At 37.7% G+C, this 23,140-nt stretch overlaps 1 protein-coding gene across 6 annotated transcripts in view; it reads right to left on the bottom strand.

The window, feature by feature from the left end:
* The window catches only part of COL12A1 (collagen type XII alpha 1 chain), a 101,254-nt gene that overhangs the window by 53,140 nt on the left and 24,974 nt on the right, over positions 1-23,140 (bottom strand). For 5 of the 6 annotated variants that reach the window (XM_039568520.1, XM_039568522.1, XM_039568524.1 and 2 more), the window contains exons 14-25: positions 14,073-14,342; positions 11,920-12,186; positions 9,815-10,007; positions 8,066-8,187; positions 5,316-5,465; positions 5,110-5,229; positions 4,429-4,593; positions 4,095-4,241; positions 3,338-3,477; positions 2,045-2,174; positions 880-1,025; positions 484-613 (exon numbers count right to left, since the gene is read on the bottom strand). In XM_039568520.1, the coding sequence (XP_039424454.1) occupies positions 484-613; positions 880-1,025; positions 2,045-2,174; positions 3,338-3,477; positions 4,095-4,241; positions 4,429-4,593; positions 5,110-5,229; positions 5,316-5,465; positions 8,066-8,187; positions 9,815-10,007; positions 11,920-12,186; positions 14,073-14,342 (1,980 nt within the window). The remainder of the gene's footprint in view (positions 1-483; positions 614-879; positions 1,026-2,044; positions 2,175-3,337; positions 3,478-4,094; positions 4,242-4,428; positions 4,594-5,109; positions 5,230-5,315; positions 5,466-8,065; positions 8,188-9,814; positions 10,008-11,919; positions 12,187-14,072; positions 14,343-23,140) is intronic. The other variant, XM_039568525.1, reaches the window with a different exon arrangement.

Genomic DNA, 23,140 nt, shown 5'->3' with positions numbered 1-23,140 from the left:
GGTAATTGTTTAAAATTTTTAAGGACATAAAAGTAGCCATCTTTCATGCATCTAGACCAGAAGCATGCCTCTGCCAATAGGAATTGTTTAGGGAAAGGTATAAAAAAGGAAGCCATTTTTAGAGCTATTTTTTTTTTTTATATGACATATTTCTTCAGTATTTTCTATACTTAAGAGGATGTCTGAATTCAGGAACAGGGTTTCTAAATTAATACAAGCAAAATCGAGACCTTTTAAAAACACTGTGATCTCACGATTTCCTTCATTATTCAAGTTAAAAATTATTTTGTTTCCCTTTTAGTAGCTGGACCCTTTTCATTGAAATTGCCTTTGAGATCTCTGGGAAGTGTATGAATGTTAGAAAATACATAAAACATGGTTAAGGTGGTCTTCTAAATGAAACAGATTATATGAAAACTGTTGCATGAAATAAAATTAAATGTTGCTGAAGCAATTACAAAGCAAAAATCAAGATGCCCATACATGTCACTTCCTGTGTGGTGAGTGGGTCACTCTTCATATCACCAAATAATACGTAAGCTGTTAAAGTGTACTCGGTGTTGGGGATGAGATCTACCAGCTGCACCTCATTCACTGATGGTCCCACACGCATCTGCACATGAAAAATAACACTCCGTGTTTAAAAACTGAAGAAAGCAATGGCAGAAAAGCAAGCAATGATTTAACTTCAAGGGAATTTTGTTTGTGAGATTCACAGTATATTTACAATTTCCTGACTGATGTCATTGTATATAATATCCCAGTAAGTTCACTGCACTTGAAGAAGTACATGCCAGTCTTTTGACTATTATGATAGTCTAACAGTTTTTCTTAATTTATTTTTGGTAGAGTACAGGTAGCAAAGACAAATTCTCTTACTTCTTTCTCTGTGGCTGGGACTGTGGCATTCACAGGTTCATATGTTAACAAATAACCGGTAGCTCCATTAAGAGGTTCCCATCTCACTCTCATGTAAGTTGATCCAATATCATAAACATTTAAGTTTCTAACTGAAGAGATTGGCACTGTCAAATAAAAAAATATATATTAATTTCTTTCTTTCAGCTTCTTCATATTTAATATCACAGGTCATATCACTGAGAATATTGTACCTGGATATTAGGGCATATTATGGGTAGTAGAGAGGTGATCTGCAAACAGTGGTATTTAAATTCTTAGTTTATGAATGAGGTAATGGTCGTCATATTTTGAATGTGGCTACAGATTTTCTACATACACAGCTAAAACTCTTACAAGTCTGCACTGGAACGCTTTAGTCTTCTAAAAAGCAACATTAACTCACATGAAAATTCTAGTATGAAACAATATGACTGGCTGGGAGTCTGTACAAAGAGAGTTTTTGTCCTTTCTCTTTGTTTTCTGTATTTCTCAAATTATTAAATAAGGAAAAGTTTCCATAAAACCATATCAAAAAATAACAGAGACTTGACAAAAATTATACACGTATTTTAAGGATTTTTGACAAGCCTAATACAAAAGAAATAAAAAGAACAGCAAAAATTCAATGTTATTAAAGAGACAGAAGAGTGACCCTATGTTGCATTCAGCATAAATATACCTGAAATCAATTATGTAGACAGCTCATAGGAGAAATATAGCTAACTCATAAAAGTGGCATAATTGTCTTGAACTGGCTTTTGCTAATTAGAAATAATTCTGTCTGGTAATAGCAGGAATTAATTACCTAGCATAAAAATGAAGGAGTAAGCATTTGTTTATGATTAGATTTCAGGAATTTATAAACTCTGTCTTGTAATTCATGTCTGTTGTTCTAGTTTTGTACAACCATGTTTTTGGGCCTAGAAAGAAGCTGGGACAAATATATTCTACCACATTGCAGTTTCACTTTGGGGAAGTTTTCTGAACAACAAGCTCTGAACAACCAGAGTAACACAATACGGTTTAGTAATTCAAATTAAATATTTTGCATCTGCTAAGAAGAAAACCCATAGTGCTAAAAGTTCTGCTGAACAGGTGCCAAATTGGCTGTTAACATATTATTCAAGATCCATTTGTAACTTACAAGTTGTTTCCCTGCCGATCAGAGGTTCACTGCTTTCATCTTCTACCACAGAAAACACATTAACCACATATTCTGTTTCAGGTTGCAGATCTTTCAGAACTGTTGTTCTTTCCATCCTACTTACGTAAAACTACAAGAGAAGCAATGTTAATCACTTTAAGAGAAACATGTTTGTAATCTTATCTCTAAGAAAAGCAGTCATTCCTAGTGAAACTGCAGAAATCAATGACAAGGAGATAAATAAAGTCTGGTCCTAATTTTGTATACGTTTTGTCTGACAATATACCATTTTTGCAAAGCAAGCTGTAGGGAAATCTCAGACAGAGACTTGTTTCAAATTGAGCTGGATCTACTTAGCATCACTTACAGTGCATTCTGATTTCACACGTGGTTTACACTTCTATATTACTAATGAACATAAAGAAAGGACTGAGGGGAAAAGGACCGCTTCGGGAAAAATTTCAAAATCCAGGATAATCTAGATGGTTACAGCACAAGGCATTAGCAACACCTTGCAGAACAGAAATGCCAGGAAGTAGTCAAATTATAAAGTCAGTGTGCACTGGAACGACAGCTCAAACTTTAATCAAAGGCCAAATCTTGAACTCTCCATGAGTCAAACATGAGTTGAGATTTAAAAGCCACATTCAGAGACGGGAAATTCACAGCTAGGTACTCAGAGGCACCTAACTTCATTCTTCTAAACACTTCATTCTCCTAAATAGTGTTCTATCTGGTTAAAAAGCATAATGAGCAATTCAGATTTCCTAGAACCAAGGGTTGCCAGTCACTGGCTCTCTGTGTAGAGAAGTAATAACCACAAGATAAGTTTGATCCTGTGCAATAAACAGTTTGGAGTCATATAGTGTTAATCTAAGCACTTCTTACAAACTGTATCCCCCACTGTCTTGTTTCTACTAAGAAGAAAATGCGTGAAAAGGACAGTGGGCCTACCCATGAGTATGGTCAGAAAATTTCTGGTACAGACATATTTCAACTAAATATATGACAGTGGAATATGGAAATAAAGGAATTACTAGAAATAGAAGACAATTCTTTATAAGAAATATATTTTACTTCTGGATTCATGATATTAAAATAATCAAAGTCATACATATACTCCTATTTTTTGTAATTTTGTGTATCATTTACCAAAGCATGATATTCTAGACCTTAGGAGCATTTTTAATTTGCTGTTATATCACACACAGCACAAATTCAGAATGATATTACTATGATGTGGAAGTCCAAGGTTATCCTGGATGATGTCAAAGATGAACATACAATACTAACCTGTTCAGGGCTACCTCCAGAGGTAGGATAATATTCAACTCTGTATCTATCAACACTCTCAGGAGGTGGGCTCCATCTCAGTCTGAATGAACGAGGTGTCACTTCAGAAATAACTAAATTTGAAGGGGCTGGCAAATCACCTGCAAGAGTGAAGCAAATTTAAAACATATTCATTTATCTTAACAAAAGTGAAAAAATCCACTTGGTGTAGCTGCTTATATTTCTTTTTCCTCAGGAATTCTTAAAACAACTGCATGAAGAGATAGCTCACCTTAACACACTCAAGACTAAACAAGTTCCCTGTAATTCCTATTCCACTTTCAACACCAGTGTTTCACTGAAGAACCGTCAGCTAACATTACTGTCTTTCCATGCCCAGCCTTGGTTTTGGGCTGTCAGATACTAATACCTGAAAAGAGCAGGGCTGCTAAAATTTTCGTCGTTGGATAAGTATTATCAAACAACATGCCACAGTGAGTAAAAAGCTGACACACTAAGAAAGACACTTCACGATTCTGGGGAGAAAAAGAAGGCACATCCAGCAATGTCATGCTGCGTTAGTTATAACATAGTCACTGTTGGAAGGAAAGGAAGAACCCCTGCAGGGTAGTCTAGGTGGACTGCACAACTTCCTCACACCAGCAGCTGAAAAAACAGCCCACGGCTAACAGAGTGTTCCCAATAAGTAATAAAAAGGAATTAGCAATGCAAACACGTAAATGGAAAAAGGGTGAAATAGACTGAAAATGTGATGTACCTGGACCTTTCACACTGTTGCATAGATTCGTGGTTACATTATCAACGATGTCAGCCAGGAAGGGGAAATCTGCAACATTGTAAGCATGGATGTCATCTGGATCCGTTGCAATCTGCTTCAATTCATTTTCATCTGCATTTTTAATACCTTACAAGAGAAGAAGAAAGCAAAACCTGTTAGAAATTATGGCTGTGAAGCATGACACCATGCAATTAAGTCCCTAAACATGTTCTTTGAATAACCTTTTATATACTTTTATATGTGGCCACTTCTCTGCGTTTAGCAGATGGGCAGGAGGGGGCTGCTGCAGGCCATCTCTTCATACAATACTTACCAATTGCATACAGTTCCACTCCTTCATCTCTGAGTTTTCTTGAAGGGATGGCTACATCATCTTGTGATTTGCCATCAGTGATGAGAACACCAATTTTGCGAGCTCTGGGCCTTAAGCCAGCATTTTGCTTGAAGTTGTTTCTTAATATGAAATCCAAGGCCATTCCTAGCATGACACAAAGAAAGTAACCATCACTGTAAACTATTTTCATATAGTAGTCATGGTAGAAGAGATTGTTGCATCCTAGTGACTTTACTCTGACAACAGTTCCACAGTTTACTTCCCTTTAGAAGCATTTTGAATCAAGTTGCAGCCCATCATTTAGACTTCTCAGCAACTGATAGTATTCAGCACCTTCTTACCCTTTGAGCATCAACCTCCTGACTTCCACCAGCCTTTCTTCTGGTTCCTGGTTGTCTTCATCCCAACCCTGACATGGAAATGACCTTCTTTCTTCTCACAGGCGCAACAGCAACACAAGCTCTTCATCACCCAAAATGTCTTCTATCAGATTTCTCCTGAGTTTATAAGCCTATGCTAGATCTGTTATCTTCCAACCATACTGAGTTGAACTGTTAACTCCCTTTCATCACGGGCACTTTTGTTTTCACTTAATTTCAGGGTCAGCTACTGGAATCGTTTTCACTGGAGCTTAAGTAAAATCCTGGCACTGTGACATACCTGTTAGAGTATTGCCTCCTTTGTATGGTAAGTTGGCTACAGCCTCTAACAAAGACTGTTTGGTTCGGTAAGCATTGAGATTCCATTCTGTCCTGGGATCACCACTATACTGTGCAAGACCTGGGAAAAAAGCCATAATTTACTCAGTTATTATGTGCCTTTGTAGCAGTTATGCTCCATTTTCCCTCCAACATATGAGAACTTACCAATCTGTACTTTGTCAGGACCAATATCAAAAACTTCAACAATACGGGCAATAAAGTTCCTGATGGTTTTAAAATTTGGCCGCCCGATACTCCATGAGCCATCCACCAGCAGCACAATATCAGCTTCTGCTCTGGTTCTACATTCTAGACCTGCCGTGTCAACCAGAAAAATATAGCCTTAGGATGATGGCTTGCTTTCCCCATCCTTTTAGATGACATATGTCATGAGTTAGCTTCCAAAATAGCTCTAGTTTTATTCACTGGCACTCTGTCAAGTATGACCTATTTGAGAGCATTATTCACACTAGTCAGTGGTTCCATGGCAAAAGCTGGATAAATTTCTTCATGTATGTTTCCTTTTAAAAATAAGCCTTTGCAAATGTCAAGGCTAGTGTTCTCTATTGTCATGTCACTGTCTGTTTTGGTCTTTAAAGATGGCTGATAACTTGATTTCAGAAGTTTTGTACAAGACTACTAAATGAACCACTGATATGGCAGTGAGTATTATCAGATTATACAATTTTATGGTATTTTAGTCTGTCACAGCTAAACTACTGGTTAATTTTCAACCATGTAATAGTTAATAGGGATTAACATCATATATTGTAATCACTTTCAAATAAATTGCATTCCTCAATTTTCAGGGGAAAAAGATATAGTAATACACATGGTATAGAAGTTTGCATGTACAGAAAGGAAAGAGCACAATCCAGAGAAGACACACAAGCATAAACACAGGTCAAGAGATACAGAGGAAACAAGAACAAACATTTATATAAAGCTGCGATCTTCTAAAAAATAGGAAGTTATTTCAGATATCTTCAGTTTACAAATTACAGAATAAAATACGCATCATACTGTTTTCATCACAAGGAAAATCACAAAATATTTATACAAAACAGAAAGACACAATAATTTTATCCACAGCCATGTGCAAACAAAATAAACCAAAATCCTTTCTCTCTTTTTTCCTGTAGGTTTTGTTACCAGCTGCAAATTTTCTGGCTTCCTGCCATCAGAGCTTCTGGTCTTTATATGGAAGAAATCCCATTGAGAAAAATCAGCCACACTCATCACAGTTGAAAGATATTGTGATTTCATATATGTTCCACAGAATTGATCCAACACTGTAGACTCATGAATATAACTATTCCATGTACCTGGGGGTTAAAAGCATGATCCTCTTCTGCACAGAAAATATAGATCTAGTCTTTAGTCAGGACAATAAAATCAGTTGGGAGTAGGGTTTAAGTCAAACCATGTTAGTTCAAAAAATTGCATGCATAACTTTAATATGGATGTTAAAGTTAGCTTTATGTACAATATAAAAGTTAATCTATTTTGACTTTTATATTTCTTCCAACATACTATAGTTCCCCACATGGAAAATTCGTAAATGTGCCAGATCTAGGGTGATTTTTCCCCCCTATTAATAAATAATTTACTATTACATTTACAATCCAAGATATAAATTCATTTTTCACATTAACCATGACTCAAATCCATGCATTAGTAAGACTAATTAGCTTAAAGAATATAACATTGAAGACAGAAATGAGACCTACTATGATGAAAAATAACAAACCACTCTTGGTGCAATTTTTTGTTGCCAGCCCCATTAAAGCTTTAGTCTAATATCACTGATGGCCTATTTTAGGACTTTTTTTCAGTTTTACCCTCTAGTATTAGACAGAGGAGGACACCAATTAATTAAGAAGTTTCTAAAAATGTTTCAATAAAGTATATACAAGATGAGTATTTTTTACACAGCCCATTGTTGGCTAAACAGAAACAATATAGTCAGCTGTCAGAAACCTTTTTTCTTTCTTTGACTCTAAAAGGACTTTGCAGTTAGGTTCTTTCTCCTCACCAAATTCTCTCTGATGGTTATGCAAGCATTGAAATGGCAGAGGAGAACAGGCTTTACTTATTTGTGTATACTTGGCTATTCAGCAGCAGCCCTGTTTTTTATACTTTCCATGAAGGGCTGAGCCCTGAAATTTTCTTCAGGTGGTGTAACTGAAAGTATGGTGAGCACAACTATTATCATGCAGAGGCCTATTAACCACACCAAAGGGAGATAATATCATAACATTCACAGAAACCTTGAAAGAAAGATTTAGCTACACAGTGAGAAACTCCCAAAGAGATACCAGAGAGCACTCTGCAATTGCCTTTCTGAAAAAGTCTCCTCCTACTACAGTAACAAACCAAAAGACTAAACAGTGAATATATTGAATATACACTTAAATAATATACATTAACACTAGGACATTCCCAACTATCAGATCTTTGTTCATTATATCATCTTAGTCTTTAAAGGAAAAGCCACCATATAAGGACAAGCAAAGGGCCAACAGTCTGCTTAAAATTCCTTGTTCTACTCCTGTGAACACCCCTGTAGATCAGCCATGATCTCTGTTCAAGAATTTGACCTTATGTGATTTAACACAGCTGTGGACAGCTTGAAAATGCAATGCAGATGGCTTTGAATAATCAGGAAAACACAGGTTGCCTGCATTATCATCTTTTTAAGATCATCTGAAGGGTGCAGAGGGCCAGAATTGCGAACTGAGCCATGCTTTTTGGTCATTTGAGACCAGGATTTATGTCATCAGGGAAGGAAATACAATGAATCCTGTAAACAAGTATGTATGTGCATTGGAAAAACAAAAAGGAAATGTAGTAAACTTTTGGTCTCTGTAATCCAAAATACAAGACTGCCTTTTCTTTGATTCAGGCACGTTTACCTCTAGATAAAAATGGCTCCGAAGTAGTATCTGAAAGGGTGGTCATCTCCTGTCCAACCAGAGGGTTGCTCTCTCCTCCTTCAAACATCCCAAAAACATTTACCTTATAGGTAGTTCCTGCCCTGAAATAGTTAAGGAGGTATACTTTAATTAAAGTCATTTGACTAGTTAAATGCTAAACACTTCACTTATTAAATTGTGACAGAAAAAAAATACCTCATGGAAAAGAAGGTGCTAAAATATGAAGCCCAAAATATGAAGCCAATGTCTTCCACAAGGCACTGAAGTTCAACAATTTAAAAGCTGATTTTACACTCTATACTTAAATTTATAGCCTTCCTCATTCAAGTTATTTAATTCTGGGAAGAGAAATTGTCCAGGCAGCCAGAGATCAGGTTATGATAGCTAAAGCCCTGGTAGAATTAAATCAGGCCAGGGACATCAAAGGCAACAATAAAAGTTTCTATGGTACATCAATGAGAAAAGGAAGATTAGGGAAAAAATGGGCCCCCTCCAGAAGAAAACAGGAGACCTGTTTGCCCAGGATATGGAGAAGGCTAAGGTACTAAATTATATTTTTGCCTCAGTCTTCACTGAAAAGTGCTCCAGCCACACTGCTGGAAGGTCGCAGAAGGCAAATGCAGGGACTGGGAGTGATGCCTGGGCTGCATCACAAGAAGCAACCAGCAGGTCAAGGGAGGTGATTCTCACCCTCTATTCTGCCCATATGAGACCCCACCTGAAGTATAGCATCCAGCTCTGGAGCTACCAATGTAGGAAGGGCTTGGACCTCTTGTAACGAGTCCAGAGGAAAATCAAAAAGATGGTAAGAGGGATGGAGCACCTATCCTGTGAAGACAGGCTGAGAGTTGGGGTTGTTCAGCCTGGAGAAGAGAAGGGTCTGGGGTGACCTTATGGTAGCCTTCCAGCACCTAAAGGGAGCCTATAAAAAAGCTGGAGAGGCACTTCTGACAAGGGCATGTAGTGATAGGACAAAGAGTAATGGCTTTAAACTGAGAGTAGATTTAGATCAGATATTAGGAAGAAGCTTTTTACTGTGATGGTGGTAGGACCCTTGAACAAGTTGCCCAGAGAAGTTGTGGGTATCCCATCCCAGGACATCAAGGCCAGGTTGGATGGGGCTTTCAGCAGCCTGATCTGGTGGAAGGTGCCCATGTCAATGAGGTTGGAACTAGATGATCTTTAAGGTCCCTTTCAACCCAAACCATTCTGTGACTGTATGATTCTTTGACTTAATGATTCAATTTTAGTTATATTTAGTATACTTGTCTAACAGATTTTGACATGGTGTGAAGCCTGCTTTAAAAATCCAAGCCTCCGAGAAAATGAATTAAGAACTAAACTAAGCATCTTTTGAGAAACATGAGACAAGAAACTTTTAAGAGGAAACTATAGAAATCCCAAATATCCTCCCCTATTATATTATCTTTCTCATATGTGAAATACAGAATACAGCTCCAGCCTATATCTTTGCCTCCTTCAGTTGCTGGGAGAACACCACAAGTGATGTAAATGGATAATCTTAGCAGGAGACCTACCTGCCAGGTGCCTTTCAGAGATGGCATAACAAGACCTTCATGGCTTATTGACAAAACTACTTTCTTGCTTACAGTAGATTTTGCCAGGCATTTCAATAGCAGATCAAGATTAAACAAAATCCTAGGCTAAAGTTATTTAAAGGAAGAAAAACAAAACAGAACAAAAACCAACATGAGGGAATATCCATACCTAAGCTCCTCCAGTACCACTGTGCTGTCGTATGGCCCCACTATTAATTCTCCAAGACTCCCATCATCTTCAGTAGGGTGGAAAGTTACTTTGTAGCCCTTCACTCTCCCTGGGGCTGGCTCCCATGTTACTCGGAAACTTGACATAGTTGAATCAGAAGTTCTCAGATTTCGAGGTGGCTTAAAGGGAGAAGCTGAAAGGGTGGGAAACAAAAGAGTTTAGATCAGGTCTGCACATGGAAAAAATCGGCAAGTATGCTTTTATGTAAAAATATATATGCAAATCCAGTATTATTGACAGTCCTAAACTCTTTGTTTCTTTCTTTAGGCACAAAGACAAGTATTAAGAGATGAAAGGTGAGATTCCTGTCACTCGATTTTAGCTATCTAACCAACAGGTACGTGCGCTAAGTCTATTGTTGAGGCTCCCTCTGCAGTCAATGAACTGAGGGATAAATTGCCTGGCAGCTAAAGCAACTTCACCAACCACAGGTGTGGCAGTGTGTCAAAAAACAATTCTTCAGAGGAGTCCCAGCCAAACAGCTTAAGGTTTTTAGGTCAAGAGCAACTTCTTCAGAAGACTAACAGCTGCCCACTGCAGGGCAGTGCTCACAGACAGAGTGGTTAACAAGCTGCTGCTAGCTTCTGCATTTTGTGCAACTTTTGTGCAACTCTAAAGTGCAGTTGTGGAAAATACTGCAGCAGTGTAATCTCAAAGTTGCAAAAGAATAGGAATTAAACAGAAAGTTAGCACTATAGCTTTGGCATGAAAGATGGAGGAAAAAAAGAGTTTGCCTTGTTCCTGTGCCTGTGCAATTGTCTAATTATAGCTGAAAGATCATAAATGTCCTCAAATTGTGAATTCTGCTGAGAAACAGTAGATACAGTCCTAGTCACAAGGAAAAGTACAGATTCTCTGTCTCATCTCTCATCATACTCCCTGAGTTATCATGACAGCTTCAACTAAAAAGATGACTCAGGCTCCATTTGCTTCCAAAGAGTGTTTACCACCACTGTTATTTAGATTGAAAGCAGAAAGACATATCTGTATCAAGATGGAGAGTTCAAAAATCAAAAGCAGCTGGATGATCTAAAGTTTACCTCAGTATAATTTTCAGCATTAAAAAACTAGGTATTGCTCAAGAGCTGGTCAAGTTTTCACGACTCCTTTATATCAACCACATTTTAGGTAAAGAAGAAATCTTTCTTCAGTAACTGAGGTGCTGGTATCTCCACTGTTGGGATATCTTTATCTTACTTCCTGTCATTATTCAATATAACATATATTCAGAGAACAGAAATGGCATGAACTATTTAAAGAATACCTCAATGAATGGCACTAGTGTCACATAGGCAGAAACATCTTGAAAAAGATTTTTTCTTGTTAATAACTTTCCATGTATTGAACAGAAAACTGACACTAAATCTGGTTGATCTGAATGTCTAGAGAACATTTCCTCACAAAATGTAAGACCAGTATCACATTCATACTAAAGGTAGAGTAGAAAATGAATTTTGCTTTTACCACAAAACTGCCTTCACTGAGATTTAAGAAATGTTTTAGAGTTTCAGTTTCTGAGAGAGAAGACAGCCTGTCCAAAAGACCATGAAGTCAGACTTCCACAGATGAATCTTCAAAATCATCTACTCCTCCTTTTTAGTACCTTGGGTTTTCCACAGAAAATATGGTGACCAGAGAAGACAAACCTAAATAACGGGATGCTGGGTAGCTATTTAATCAATACCCACAAGCAAAAGGCAAACTATGAAACAGCTGACAACACTTGATTAAGTAGTCTGTCTTCCTCACAAAACACCTTTTTTGAACTTCTGATGACAGCATTTCAAAACAAGTCTAGTATTTTCAAACAGATTTTACACCATATTTACACCTTTTAATATCAACAGCAAAAAGCTGTGCTCAGGCTATGCCACAGTGAAATCTCAAACAAATCAAACTCTCTTCTCAACCTTTAAAATTTTCTTCAATTTTCCTGTCAATTCATGATCTTGGCAGACTCCACCATGCTGTTCTATGTTTCATGACTATTAATTTTAAGAACAAAACTTGCATTATGAAATCCCATACAACCTTGTGGTACATACCTGTTGTTCCTTCTCCTTTTCTTGATTTCCCATGTCCAAAATCATAAATTGGAACAACAGTTATGTCATATGTAGTTCGGGGCTTAAGTCGCTTTAACACTATGCTTGTAGCAGGAGCATTTACTCTTCCAAACATTTGTCTTCCTCCACTGCGTGGCCGGTAGTTCACACGATAAGACAAGACTTTCCCGGGTGAAGGCTGCCATGTAACTCTCATTGTATTTTCTGTCTCATTGTCTACTGTCACAGTCCTGGCATTTGGTGACACTTTTCGGTGTAAAAACATGGATACATTTTTAGTTTATCATATCCGATATATTCAAATGCATGACTACAAAAGTAGTTCTGCTGTAGTAAAACATAAAATTGCCTTCTTTAAAATTGCAGGTTTTGATTGTGGGGAAGACACAGGGGAATCTCACAGGCCATTGTTAATTATTTTTAACTGTATTGGACTAAAGAAACAGCAGTGTGCTTTTCACTACTGAGACAAAAAAGGGGGAAGTATAAATCACATGATGACACAGCATAATTGGAAGTTTTATTTAGTCACACTTTTCAGTAATCCACTAAATATTGGATTCAGCACTCTCAAATGAAAGTGATGAAGTCATTTATTTTCATGAACACAATGTCCTATAGTGCTCAGATTTTCTAAGTTTTGACTTTACAGGTCTGATAAGGTACTGGTGAATACCCAAACAGCTGGCTGTTGAACTCCATACAAACTATCCTGCAAATAGAGATGAGTGACTTTCCGAACACTTGGAAAATCACTCATCACAACACAGTGTATGTGCTGAAATAAGCCCATGAACTAATAAAGCATTTTCTCGACAAATTGCAGCATTCAGCTTCTAAGAGATATTTTCCAGACTGTACAAATGGTATAAATAATCCCAAGTGAACTGACAGATATGCAATGTTGGCTGTCAGCCAAAATAAGCCATCTAGGTTTTGGCAAAGCTGAACCTTCTTGGCATGGTGGAAGCGGTCAGTACTTCATCGCACAGTAAGGTAGGCGTTGTAGTTCTTAGGAACTGACAATTTTTAATTGTGTGTGTACCATAAAGATACAATATTAATCTCAGGTCTGGGGCTGTTGATAGGCCTTATAGCAAGTTACCTCAGTCAGCACACAGAGAGTCAGCACAAGTGACATGGCTACACTGCCTACTTAACCTGGAAAAGCTAGGACAGCTAGTGCTGTGCTTGACCAAAGAAGGAAACCGTGGGATGGCAGTCTGCTTTGACTCTGGGGAGTCAGCTCTTACTAACAGCAGCAATCACTACTCTTACAAAACCTTAAGAACAACTGCACTGGGTCAAGGACAAAGGTTAACATAGTTCAGCATCCTGTCTCCAACAGTAGTCAAAACAGATGCTTAGGACAGAGCACAAGAACATGTAAACACACATGATGCTTCCCCAAAGCTCTCCCTCAGGTTTTTTCTTCACATGGCCCCTTTAGGCAAACAACAGAAATGTCAAGCCTGATCCAGAGCATCCCTTCATTCATTCTAACTCCTTTACTTTCCAGTTCTTGCTATAAAGCAACAAGCCATCCCTGATCTCTGTGTTTTTTCACTTTGCCTACATTTCAGGAGAGTCTTGAGCCTGCTTTGACAAATACAAATAATAATGTTTGGCAAATAAGAAAAAGAAGAGCCCCAGAAGGGTAAATAACAAACATCAAAATCACACAGTGAGCCTCAGTTTGAGGACTGTGATGACTGGAAGGGCAATAGCTTGGAAAGGAAACTCATTGATTCTGTGGGAATTTACCCCATTTTTCCTCCTTGCTCTATCCATATTTCCTCCACCTGATTTTCAGCAGTCACACCAAACCTATGAAAGGCTAACTTCAGAGTAATATGCAGACAAAATCATATCTTAACTTGGAAGTAATTCTTGCTGAATCCAAACCTTTATGACATAGATGAGATTTTGTGGATTTTTTAATGGTCCAGCAAAATGCCAGAACTGACTGAGCTGAGGTGGCATTTTGGTTTGGGAAAACTTTTCACAAAAAAAAAAAAAAAGAAACAAAACAAAAAGAAAGTTGAGGATAGTAAAGGTCCATTTTCTTTAAAAAAAATTATAATTTCATCAATAGCAGAATGTTACAAATGGTGGTAATGTACTACACTTACCATCAGTGAAAGCCTCTCCTTCTACTGGGTCTCCTTCTCCACTGCTGTAGGCTGCATATACTGAAACCCTGTATTTAGTCTCAGGCTCCAAGCCTTCTATCACAGCATCCACTGTATTTCCAGGGACTCTCTTCTCTCCCATGGTATCATCATAAAGTGATTTCCATATTATCCTATAATGGTTAACTGTTCCTGGAGCTGGTGTCCATGATAACCCAACTGTAGTGTCAGTTATATCTGTAGTAACCAAATTACGTGGTGAACCGCGTTCTGCAAGAAAGAAAACAGCAAATTGTCTCTTAAATACAAATGGAAAAAGTTAGGAAAGTACAAATGTGAAAGTCACATAATCTTAAGAGCTAAACCAAACTTTTCCCATCAATATTATTTTCAATAACATACAATTGTAGTTCCAAGAGAAAATAGATGAATGTTTCAACAGAATGCTTAAAGCTAACTTTAGACTGTACATGATCCTATCCTTACCATGTAAGATACTTAGCAGTCATGCTTTAGAATATGCAAAATAAAAATGGCAGTATTCAAAGAGTTGGATTGAAACCAGCATTTAAATGTGGTGCAGCTCACTTAGGTAAGTTTTAATTCTCAAAAAAAAAGATTTTATTTCATTCATTCATCTTCATTGTTATGTGTGTAACTTTTTTTCTAGGGTTAAATAATGGAGACTTTTACGGAATTACAGAATCACAGAATCTGCTGAGTTGGAAGAGACCCAAAAGGATCACCAAGTCCAACTCCCAGCCCTGCACAGCACCATTCCCAGGAGTCACGGTATGTGCCTGAGAGCATTGTCCAAACACTTCTTGAACTCTGTCAGGCTGGTGCTGTGACCACTTCCCTGGGGAACCTGTTCCAGTGCCCAAACACCCTCTGGATGAAGAACCTTTTCCTGATATCCAACCTAAACCTCCCCTGACACAACTTCAGGCCACTTCCTTGGTCCTGTCACTGGTTACCACAGAAAAGAGATCAGTGTCTGCCCCTTTCTTCCCTCTCATATTCAAATTTCCATAAACCAGGACCCTCAGTGGGTGCCTTTCCATGGCACTGCTTTCCAGCATCTCGTTCCCTGCTCTGTACATACATCCAGGGCTGCCCCATCCCAGATGCAGAATCTGGCACTTTCCTTTATTAAACTTCATATGATTGGTGATTTCCCAGTCCTCTAATCAGTCAGAGTCCTTTCTCTGACAACTTTATTTTCTTATTTATTAGTACTAGTATCTTCCAGAGTCCCACTTACCAGATCAGCTATTTAATTTTATGTTCACAACTAATTTGCAGTGTGTTTACATCATGCCACGCTTACTGTAGAAAACACTCTCCATCTTTCTATTCATAAAATCTGTACCTCCTTCCTCCCTGTAGTTTGTTTCAGCCAGCATGGAACAAAGGAAGCAGCTCATTAGTCTGTGAAATCCAGTTGTCAGCCAGATATGTGAGTCTCACCTAACACACCAGAGTAATTCCTCTGCTTAAAAGTGAAACTCATTGGTCTAAAGCGGTGCAGTGAAAGGAATGCCTCTGTTTAACATTTAATGTACATTTATAACATATGTTCAATTTTCCTGTTGCAATGGCTTGCTTTTGATGGCAGGAAAGGAGCACTAACTGGTGGGTTTAGTGCAACAGCCTCACCATAGCAAAATCTGCAAAAGGGCTCTATGAAACCAGATCCACAGAGACAAAGGAGCACTCAATTCTTTGGTGTGTATTCTCTGTGGGATTTCTCACTGTACAGGATATTCCTGAGAAACTCCTGCTTAGCAAGAGGACTTAAACACTTGGGGTGGCCTCATGGCATCACAGTTAAGTTTTACCCTCACTGATAAAAATATATCCCTATACTAATCCATAGCAGCCCCAGGACCAGTACCAAAATTCTTTGAACACAGAGGAATTCAATACTTATCCAATTTCCACTACTTAGTCTCATTGCAAGAACAGACCTCACTACATTCAGAAGGCTGAAGCAGTTTCAGGCTGAGCAACAAGTTGCTCAGAGTGATATGCTGAGTTTTTACTTTTCATATTCATTCGTCTTTTACTTCCACCAAAATCTGCAACATTTCCAAACACAATCCCACTGGAGCAGACAAGATTATCTGTAGAAAGTTTTGGTTTAGAAACATCTCATTGCCAGTGCAACTTCATTAAAAGTGAGTCAACTAATCCCACTTGGCTTAATGATGAATAGAAATTAACATCAAGCTATCAAAGATTCACCAGCTACGCAGAGTACAGAATCAGAGGGTACCACAACATTCATGAAGATGACTCTCAAATATAGCTAACAGAACACGTGTTGTGGGGGGTTTCTGATTTTAATTCAGTCTTAGGGCCATTCCATCAGGCTTTTCTGGAGACAGTTCTTTTTCCATCCTAACTCTGCATCAGTTCTTACAGTTGTACCCTTCAAACTGATTTTTAGCCTTACAAAGTAAATTACCACAATTTATGGCACCTTCTCTTCAAAAAAAAAAGGTTAAGATACAGAGGGTTTGGTAAAGTTCACTTATCATTTCACAACAGTGATTGCATATACTGAAAAAGTTATAGTGAAAAGGCCTGATTCAGCTCATGCTTCACGAAGTCTCACCAAATTCAGTGACTGCATTAAATGAAAGCCAGGGCAGAATCTTAACTCCAAATAACAATTTTCCTGGAAGCCTGAAGAAAAGATTTGCCTTCAAAAGTAAATTACACCAATTTTTCTGTCTGCTCTTAAGCTCCTACTCTCAAATCTTGGCTTTTTCATACAATAAAAAAAATACTAAAGCAATCCAAATGGAAAAAATATGGAAAACCTAACTTGATAGAATGCACAGATGTCTCACAAAAAACCCCTTTCTTTCCATATTTTAATGTAATATAAATATACAAGTCACTTTATTTTGGCTACTTTAAATCATGGCTCTGCCACAACATGATTTCAGTATTAAAGTATCTGCTACCACAGCACAATTTTTTGCAAGTCTACCCTTGGATACTACAGCTAATGATATATGTTGGAAATACTGCTAAAATAACTTCTTATTTAAAACCCTTATTGATTAAGTCATTATTGAGGTCATTAAATAACAGAGGAAAATAATTTGTTTGGAATGGACTATAATGAACAGCATTTACTGTAATGTTTTAGTTCTGAAAGAAATATTCTTTGGAACTAAATGTCTTTTTTATAAGGCAAGGTAAAAGAGGGAAAAGGAACTGGGATTTTTACCAAACCACTAGAACTAGATGGAAAATTTTTACTTCAAATAGTTGGAAACTGCTGACAAGACAACTTACCTACTAAGGGAAATTAGACTTTTTATATGTTACACTGCAACTGAGAACATTTCTTTAACATAACACACTAACTTGATTTGCACCTCACATGTGAGGTGGAAGTTCACTCACAGCTTTTTTCTGCTTCACTTGATCTCCCACAAGTGGGGGTTTTTTTATTTATTATTTGGGGAACAGCTATGTTTAAGATGCAGCCCAACTGTATGTCTTAAACTATTAAGACTCCATGAAATATTATCAAAGCTGCTACACTCAGAGTCAAGAAACACATTTATGCTCCACAATAACACTGGTATAAATGTGGTCACTAGCAAATATACAATGAGACCTATGAAATATTCTTCCCTTGGATTAAAACAAAATACCTGGGTAACTTGCTTACATTTCATATACACACAAAAATCTACAACTGTAACATCTGAACACTCATTTTTCTCCTTTGGTCAATGTGTTCAGAAATGCTTATTGAGCATCCACTTTTTGTCTGCTTGTTTAAACAGGATGGATAAGGAGCATGAAGACAATGCACATCATAAGAAGGAAAAGTGCTGGCTGGCTGGGTTGCAAGTAGGTATCAAAAGACTCCAGCTTTTTCTTGACTTGAAATGGAATCTAATGTATGTTCATCACTTCATACATCGGCAAACAAGGATGGAGTTGGATTTTTAAAATTATTCCGTAACAGTCATGAGGTCCTATGATGCTCTGGAGCACCAAACCAGCTGGTGTAAGCACAGCTGTAAGCCATAGTGAGTGCATACGCAGGAAAACAAAGTGCTTGCATGGACAGGTCAAACCCCTGCCTGGGAGAGCAAGCAAGTCACCAGCGTCAGGCTGTCAGATCCACTTTGACAGTTTTTAGCTCAGAGAACTTTTCACTCCCTACAGTCCCTTGTACATCTCTATCGCTTAGAGCAGACACACTCTCAAAAATTCACTTCATGACTTTCAGTCAGGTGCTTTTATACCCTCTTCTGGACTTCTGAAATGTCCAGTTTCCATATTAAGTTTTTCCACTGTAGTGTGCCAGAGACACAATATGATATTAAAGCAGTTTCCCTCTGTCCACTTGGCTTACTTTCCATAGCTCTCCAGCAATCACTGTTGTTATTGAACACAAGACTGAATCAGCTAAAATTAAAATGTTGACATTCATAAAAATCAAATGTCCTTATTCAAATGGCCTTTCCCCTCAGAGACATTTACACAATTCCAGCTCATCTCTGTGGGATTTTTACATGCAATTTGGGCCCAAAGTTTAAACAGCTTTCTGTATGTATTTTTTAAAGCCAGGTTTCAAAATCAATCTGCAGTGGTAAATTTTGTGCAAAGCCATGTTTCATTTAAGTTAAACATAGGATTTCTGTAAGCCAGCATCCTAAAATGTCAGAATCAACTAAATAAGCCTTCACTTGCAGTGGCATATACCAAAATGTTCTGGCCTGAGTCCTGCCTTGTTTACAATAGGCAAAAATCAGGAGTATCCCATTGTGTCAGCAGGATACAGCCAAGGATCCAAGTGTATGCATCAGATGAGATGACAGCAGAATCACTTCAGTGTTACTCTAATGGTCAAACTCTCCTCAGCATTGGAGGAAGCAGTCACTTGGGTGGGCCGATATCCCTCCCTCCAAGCCATAAAGTGGTTAGAAACCAGCCCTCAGGCAAGTAGAGAGGGGATGTGGGCATGGTACGGGGGATAGCCAAAGACTTACTACGCAGAGGCATCCTCACATGTCCCCATTAGAGCAGATTTCTTCTCTTCTGCAGAAAGGCAAGAAGATGCCAACCAGGAGACTTCTAACCTAAAACAGGGGGACTTTGGCCAGAGAACGCCTGAGTCCCTGATCTAGGATAATGCCAATAGGTGTTCACATTCAGTCCCTTTAATATTCCATCTGTGTTTTCCAAGTTATTCAGTTAACACTGTGTAGAAATATCTTCTTATTATTCACTCAACCTTCCCTCTTGGGTCTTTTTTCTGATACATATTTCATTTCCTAGATAAAACTAAGATAATTTTCCACAGATTACCAAGTCAGTTTCAAATGTCACACTCAAAAATCTTGGAATGTATAATTTTAAAAACGCATGATACAGCATTAAATCTCCTGAGGACACTGAGTCCTTGTTTCTGTCAGGATGGAAGCAGCACTACGCAGTCTGACCATTACGTAAAGTCGCTGTGATATGCTAAAAACCTCATTGTAAGAAAATGTCGTTTGAATTTGTATTATTCTGCCTGTAGGAGGTCATTCATTTCTAAAGCATTCTTATGTTACTACAGAAACAGCGAAAAGGAATCATTTATTTACCAAAGTACTGCTATCCATTTTCTGACCAAAAAAGAGCCCACCTCCAAAATCCCCAAACCTAAACTATAAGAAACATATACATCAGAAAATCACTTCAAACTGAAAATGACACAGTCATGACAACTTTTTTTTCATATATTGCTTTAGTACAGCTTAATTCTCGCAACACAAATAGCTACTCCTCAAACAGGATGGAAGGTTTGGGCCCTGTATCACCGAAACAAAGATTCTCTTCCTAAAGCAGAAGACACAATGACATAATTATCTCTCAGATTTATCTCCTGAATGTAATACAATATGCCTCTTTTTGCTTATTCTATAAAGCACAAAGATAAGAAACAAAATGGGCTGACACCTCTGCTAATGGAGACCAGCAACCTCATATATGTCAAAATAACTTTGTCCTTTTTTACCAACAGTGTGTCTAGCCTAGGATCTTCACTGAAATAAATGGAAATACTTGGAAATTTCTCGCTGCAAGCAAGATGGAAATCTGATCACTGAATATTTTTTCTAAAAAAAAGTAAAAATAAACCACCCTTTTTTCTAAATTTCTCTGAAATTCGTATTTAAAAGTGTAATGACTTCCCTGATTACAGTTACTCAAATATTCTTAAAACTTTTCTGAAAACCATATAGCTGCCAGCAAAAGGACACATAAACCAGATCTTCTGCTTTCAAGCTTTTTGGACATTTATTAGGATTAAGCATTTCTGTATAGATTGCTTAATCTAGCAATGAATTTGTTATTCTTTAAAACAACTGCAAATTATGAAAGTTAATCTGTTTAGCAGCTAATGTACAGTATGTTCTTTTCATCTGACAGCATGCATTTGGGCAGAAAATCAAACTCTTGCCAGACTTAAAACCACTTCTCTTATTAAAAAACAGATTAGAAAAACAGTAGCTCTCACAAACTGCTCGCTGTCTGCTGCATTTAGACTCACCGCCCTCTCCGTGTTTCTCACTGTACTTTATTTCTGGTGTATGATGTCTTGGATAAAGATCATATGATCCCAAGAAATATCGAAAGCCAAATGGTTTGTTTGGCGTGTTTGGAGATGAGAGAAAGACTTTTCCCTAAGACATTCCATGGGTGTTTCTTGCTTGTTCTTCAAACTGTTATTACATAACATCAAATATAACAATTAGTGTAAATTTGTTTAGTTTCCCCAGCTGTCACAAGCCCTGTTCCACTGCAAGGCAAATGGCAGCCTGCACTGATTTAATTTACTTCAGCAGTTTCAACAACTTTGTGTGAGCTGAGGAGAATCATAGCCAAAAAAGTATGTCTGAGGAAAATTTTTCCATGGCACCTTTATAGAAGTGCTCCAACCAAAGCTGCCCAGTGATGGATCGCCATGCACTTTTGAAAGTGAGAGAATAAAAGTGGAGAGTTTTCTACAGCACATATTTTGCACATGCAGTTATATTTAAAGCAGTATGAAATATAAAGCTCCAGAATTTTCACCTCTGGATGGTACTTTATAACTGTAGACAAAATCAGCCAGTGACTGAAAGAGGTCATATAAAAGATGAGAATGCTGTAAGTTTCCTAAAATCTGGATTACTGAAGAAGGAAAGCACACTCCTTCAAGAAAGGGGCAAATACGTTGTTTCCCTTTTCCTGCTCCAAAAACACCAAAAAAGAGAAATAAATCCATTCTCTCTGAATAACCATTACCTGGTAATGGAACAGCGCTCTCAGAAATGAGTCATTTTCTGATTACTCATTTGCTAAACTCTCTACACTTTGTTGTCTATGAACAGTTCGTAAAATGTTGATCCTCTGGCATGTGTTTATCTTTGGGCTGGACCAGAGAGCTATGCAAACAGTTTATAAAAGAGATTATCTACAGTTACTTGGGGGAATATTTGCCATCTCTGTTTTATGCAGAGAAACAATAAGGGCAAGCGTATGCTTAGCAAAAAGAAAAACACAAGGAGAAACTGAGATTACCCAGATGGTAAATGATATCAAGTACACAGAATGATTTCTGCGTTTCTGTGGATTAATTTTCCTGCAAATCCTGAAACAAGCAAGTGACTTCAAACTGAAAAATTACCATGCAGAGCAAAGAAGAGGAAGAGGGGGCAAATTGTAACTGCTCCAAAATACTTTGGAGATAACAAACATAACTGAAGGGCCTTCAATGAATGCCTGGGCAGACATGTCTGTGTAGATCAGGTTAGAGGGGTCTAAAACTTCCTCAGGTTTTTTCCTCTCGTCTGAAGGATACTCTTGTCTTAGAGTAACTGCCCATGTGGATTCTCCTACTACATGCAGAACAAATTAAATCATTACTGAAAGCAGGAAGAATGTTTGCCTACATTCTTAATCACAGGAGACCATTTAGTTGTTCAGTAAAATTCCATAAACATCTGAGAGTTTGGATTTTTCATTTCCTGCAACTTGACTATAAGATAGTTGGAGAAGGTCCTGTATCCAGCTCCTCTTTTCTCACTTTCCTATTAGTGCTGAAATGTTCTCTACACCCAAACTGATTCCTCTTAGGCTACATATCAATTCCATGAACTAGCAACTATCCCAGTTTGAAAGGCAATCTCAAGCCTAGTTCCTGATATGATGAGCAACTATGGCACCACTGACTGAATAGGTTTGGTGAGAATTCATACGGTGAAGACATCAAGTAAGCCCCATAGGGATTCCTGATACAGGAAAATACTTAAGTGCTCAGCCTTTCTGGGTTGTTGGCAATGAAAAACACACACCAAACTATTTTGTTTCTCAGACACCATGGCTCATGGAAAAACTAACTGAAATACTAAACACTTTTTTATGCTTCCTTAGCTTTTTTGTCATTACTGTTGATAAGTTTATTTCTCCAGAAGTTAAGACCTGTCATATTTCCAGCCTCAGTCAGACAAGTTATTTCAGCTACTCATTACACAGTGAAGTATTCACTTCACTGACCTGTGTAACTTTTCATCCTGGTCCAACCATATTTATTTTAGTTTCACAGCCAGCATGACATCTCTTTTCATGTAGATTTCTATACTGAGCTTTGAAATTTGAATGTTACCTTTCAGTTCCAAAATTGCAACCCTTTTCTTCATAATTGTCTGTGTTCAATGATTTCATTTTATCCTTCAATGAGGTAAGAGGAGACCATTTGTTTTATATGCTACAATGAATATTCTGAAATCCTTTCGTACTATTAGTCAGAGAGTCTTTTAAAATATCTACCACTATGTACACAGAGTCCTGGCTAAATTCAAGTACTTTTATTGCCCCATAAAACTTCAGATATGCTGATTACTGAAATACATGGTAGATGTTCCATGAGGAAATATGATGAATTAGACTTTTGATGCCATGCAAAAAGAAATTTGTATTTTGTTCTTTCCCTTTGATCACCCTGTAAGGACTGACATCTCTATGATGCTCTTAGTAACAGTTTATCTAACCAAGAAAATTTA

This window comes from Corvus cornix, chromosome 3 (genome assembly GCF_000738735.6).
Source record: "Corvus cornix cornix isolate S_Up_H32 chromosome 3, ASM73873v5, whole genome shotgun sequence".
Classification (NCBI taxonomy): Eukaryota; Metazoa; Chordata; class Aves; order Passeriformes; family Corvidae; genus Corvus; species Corvus cornix.
This window is presented reverse-complemented; position numbering and strand designations above follow the sequence as displayed.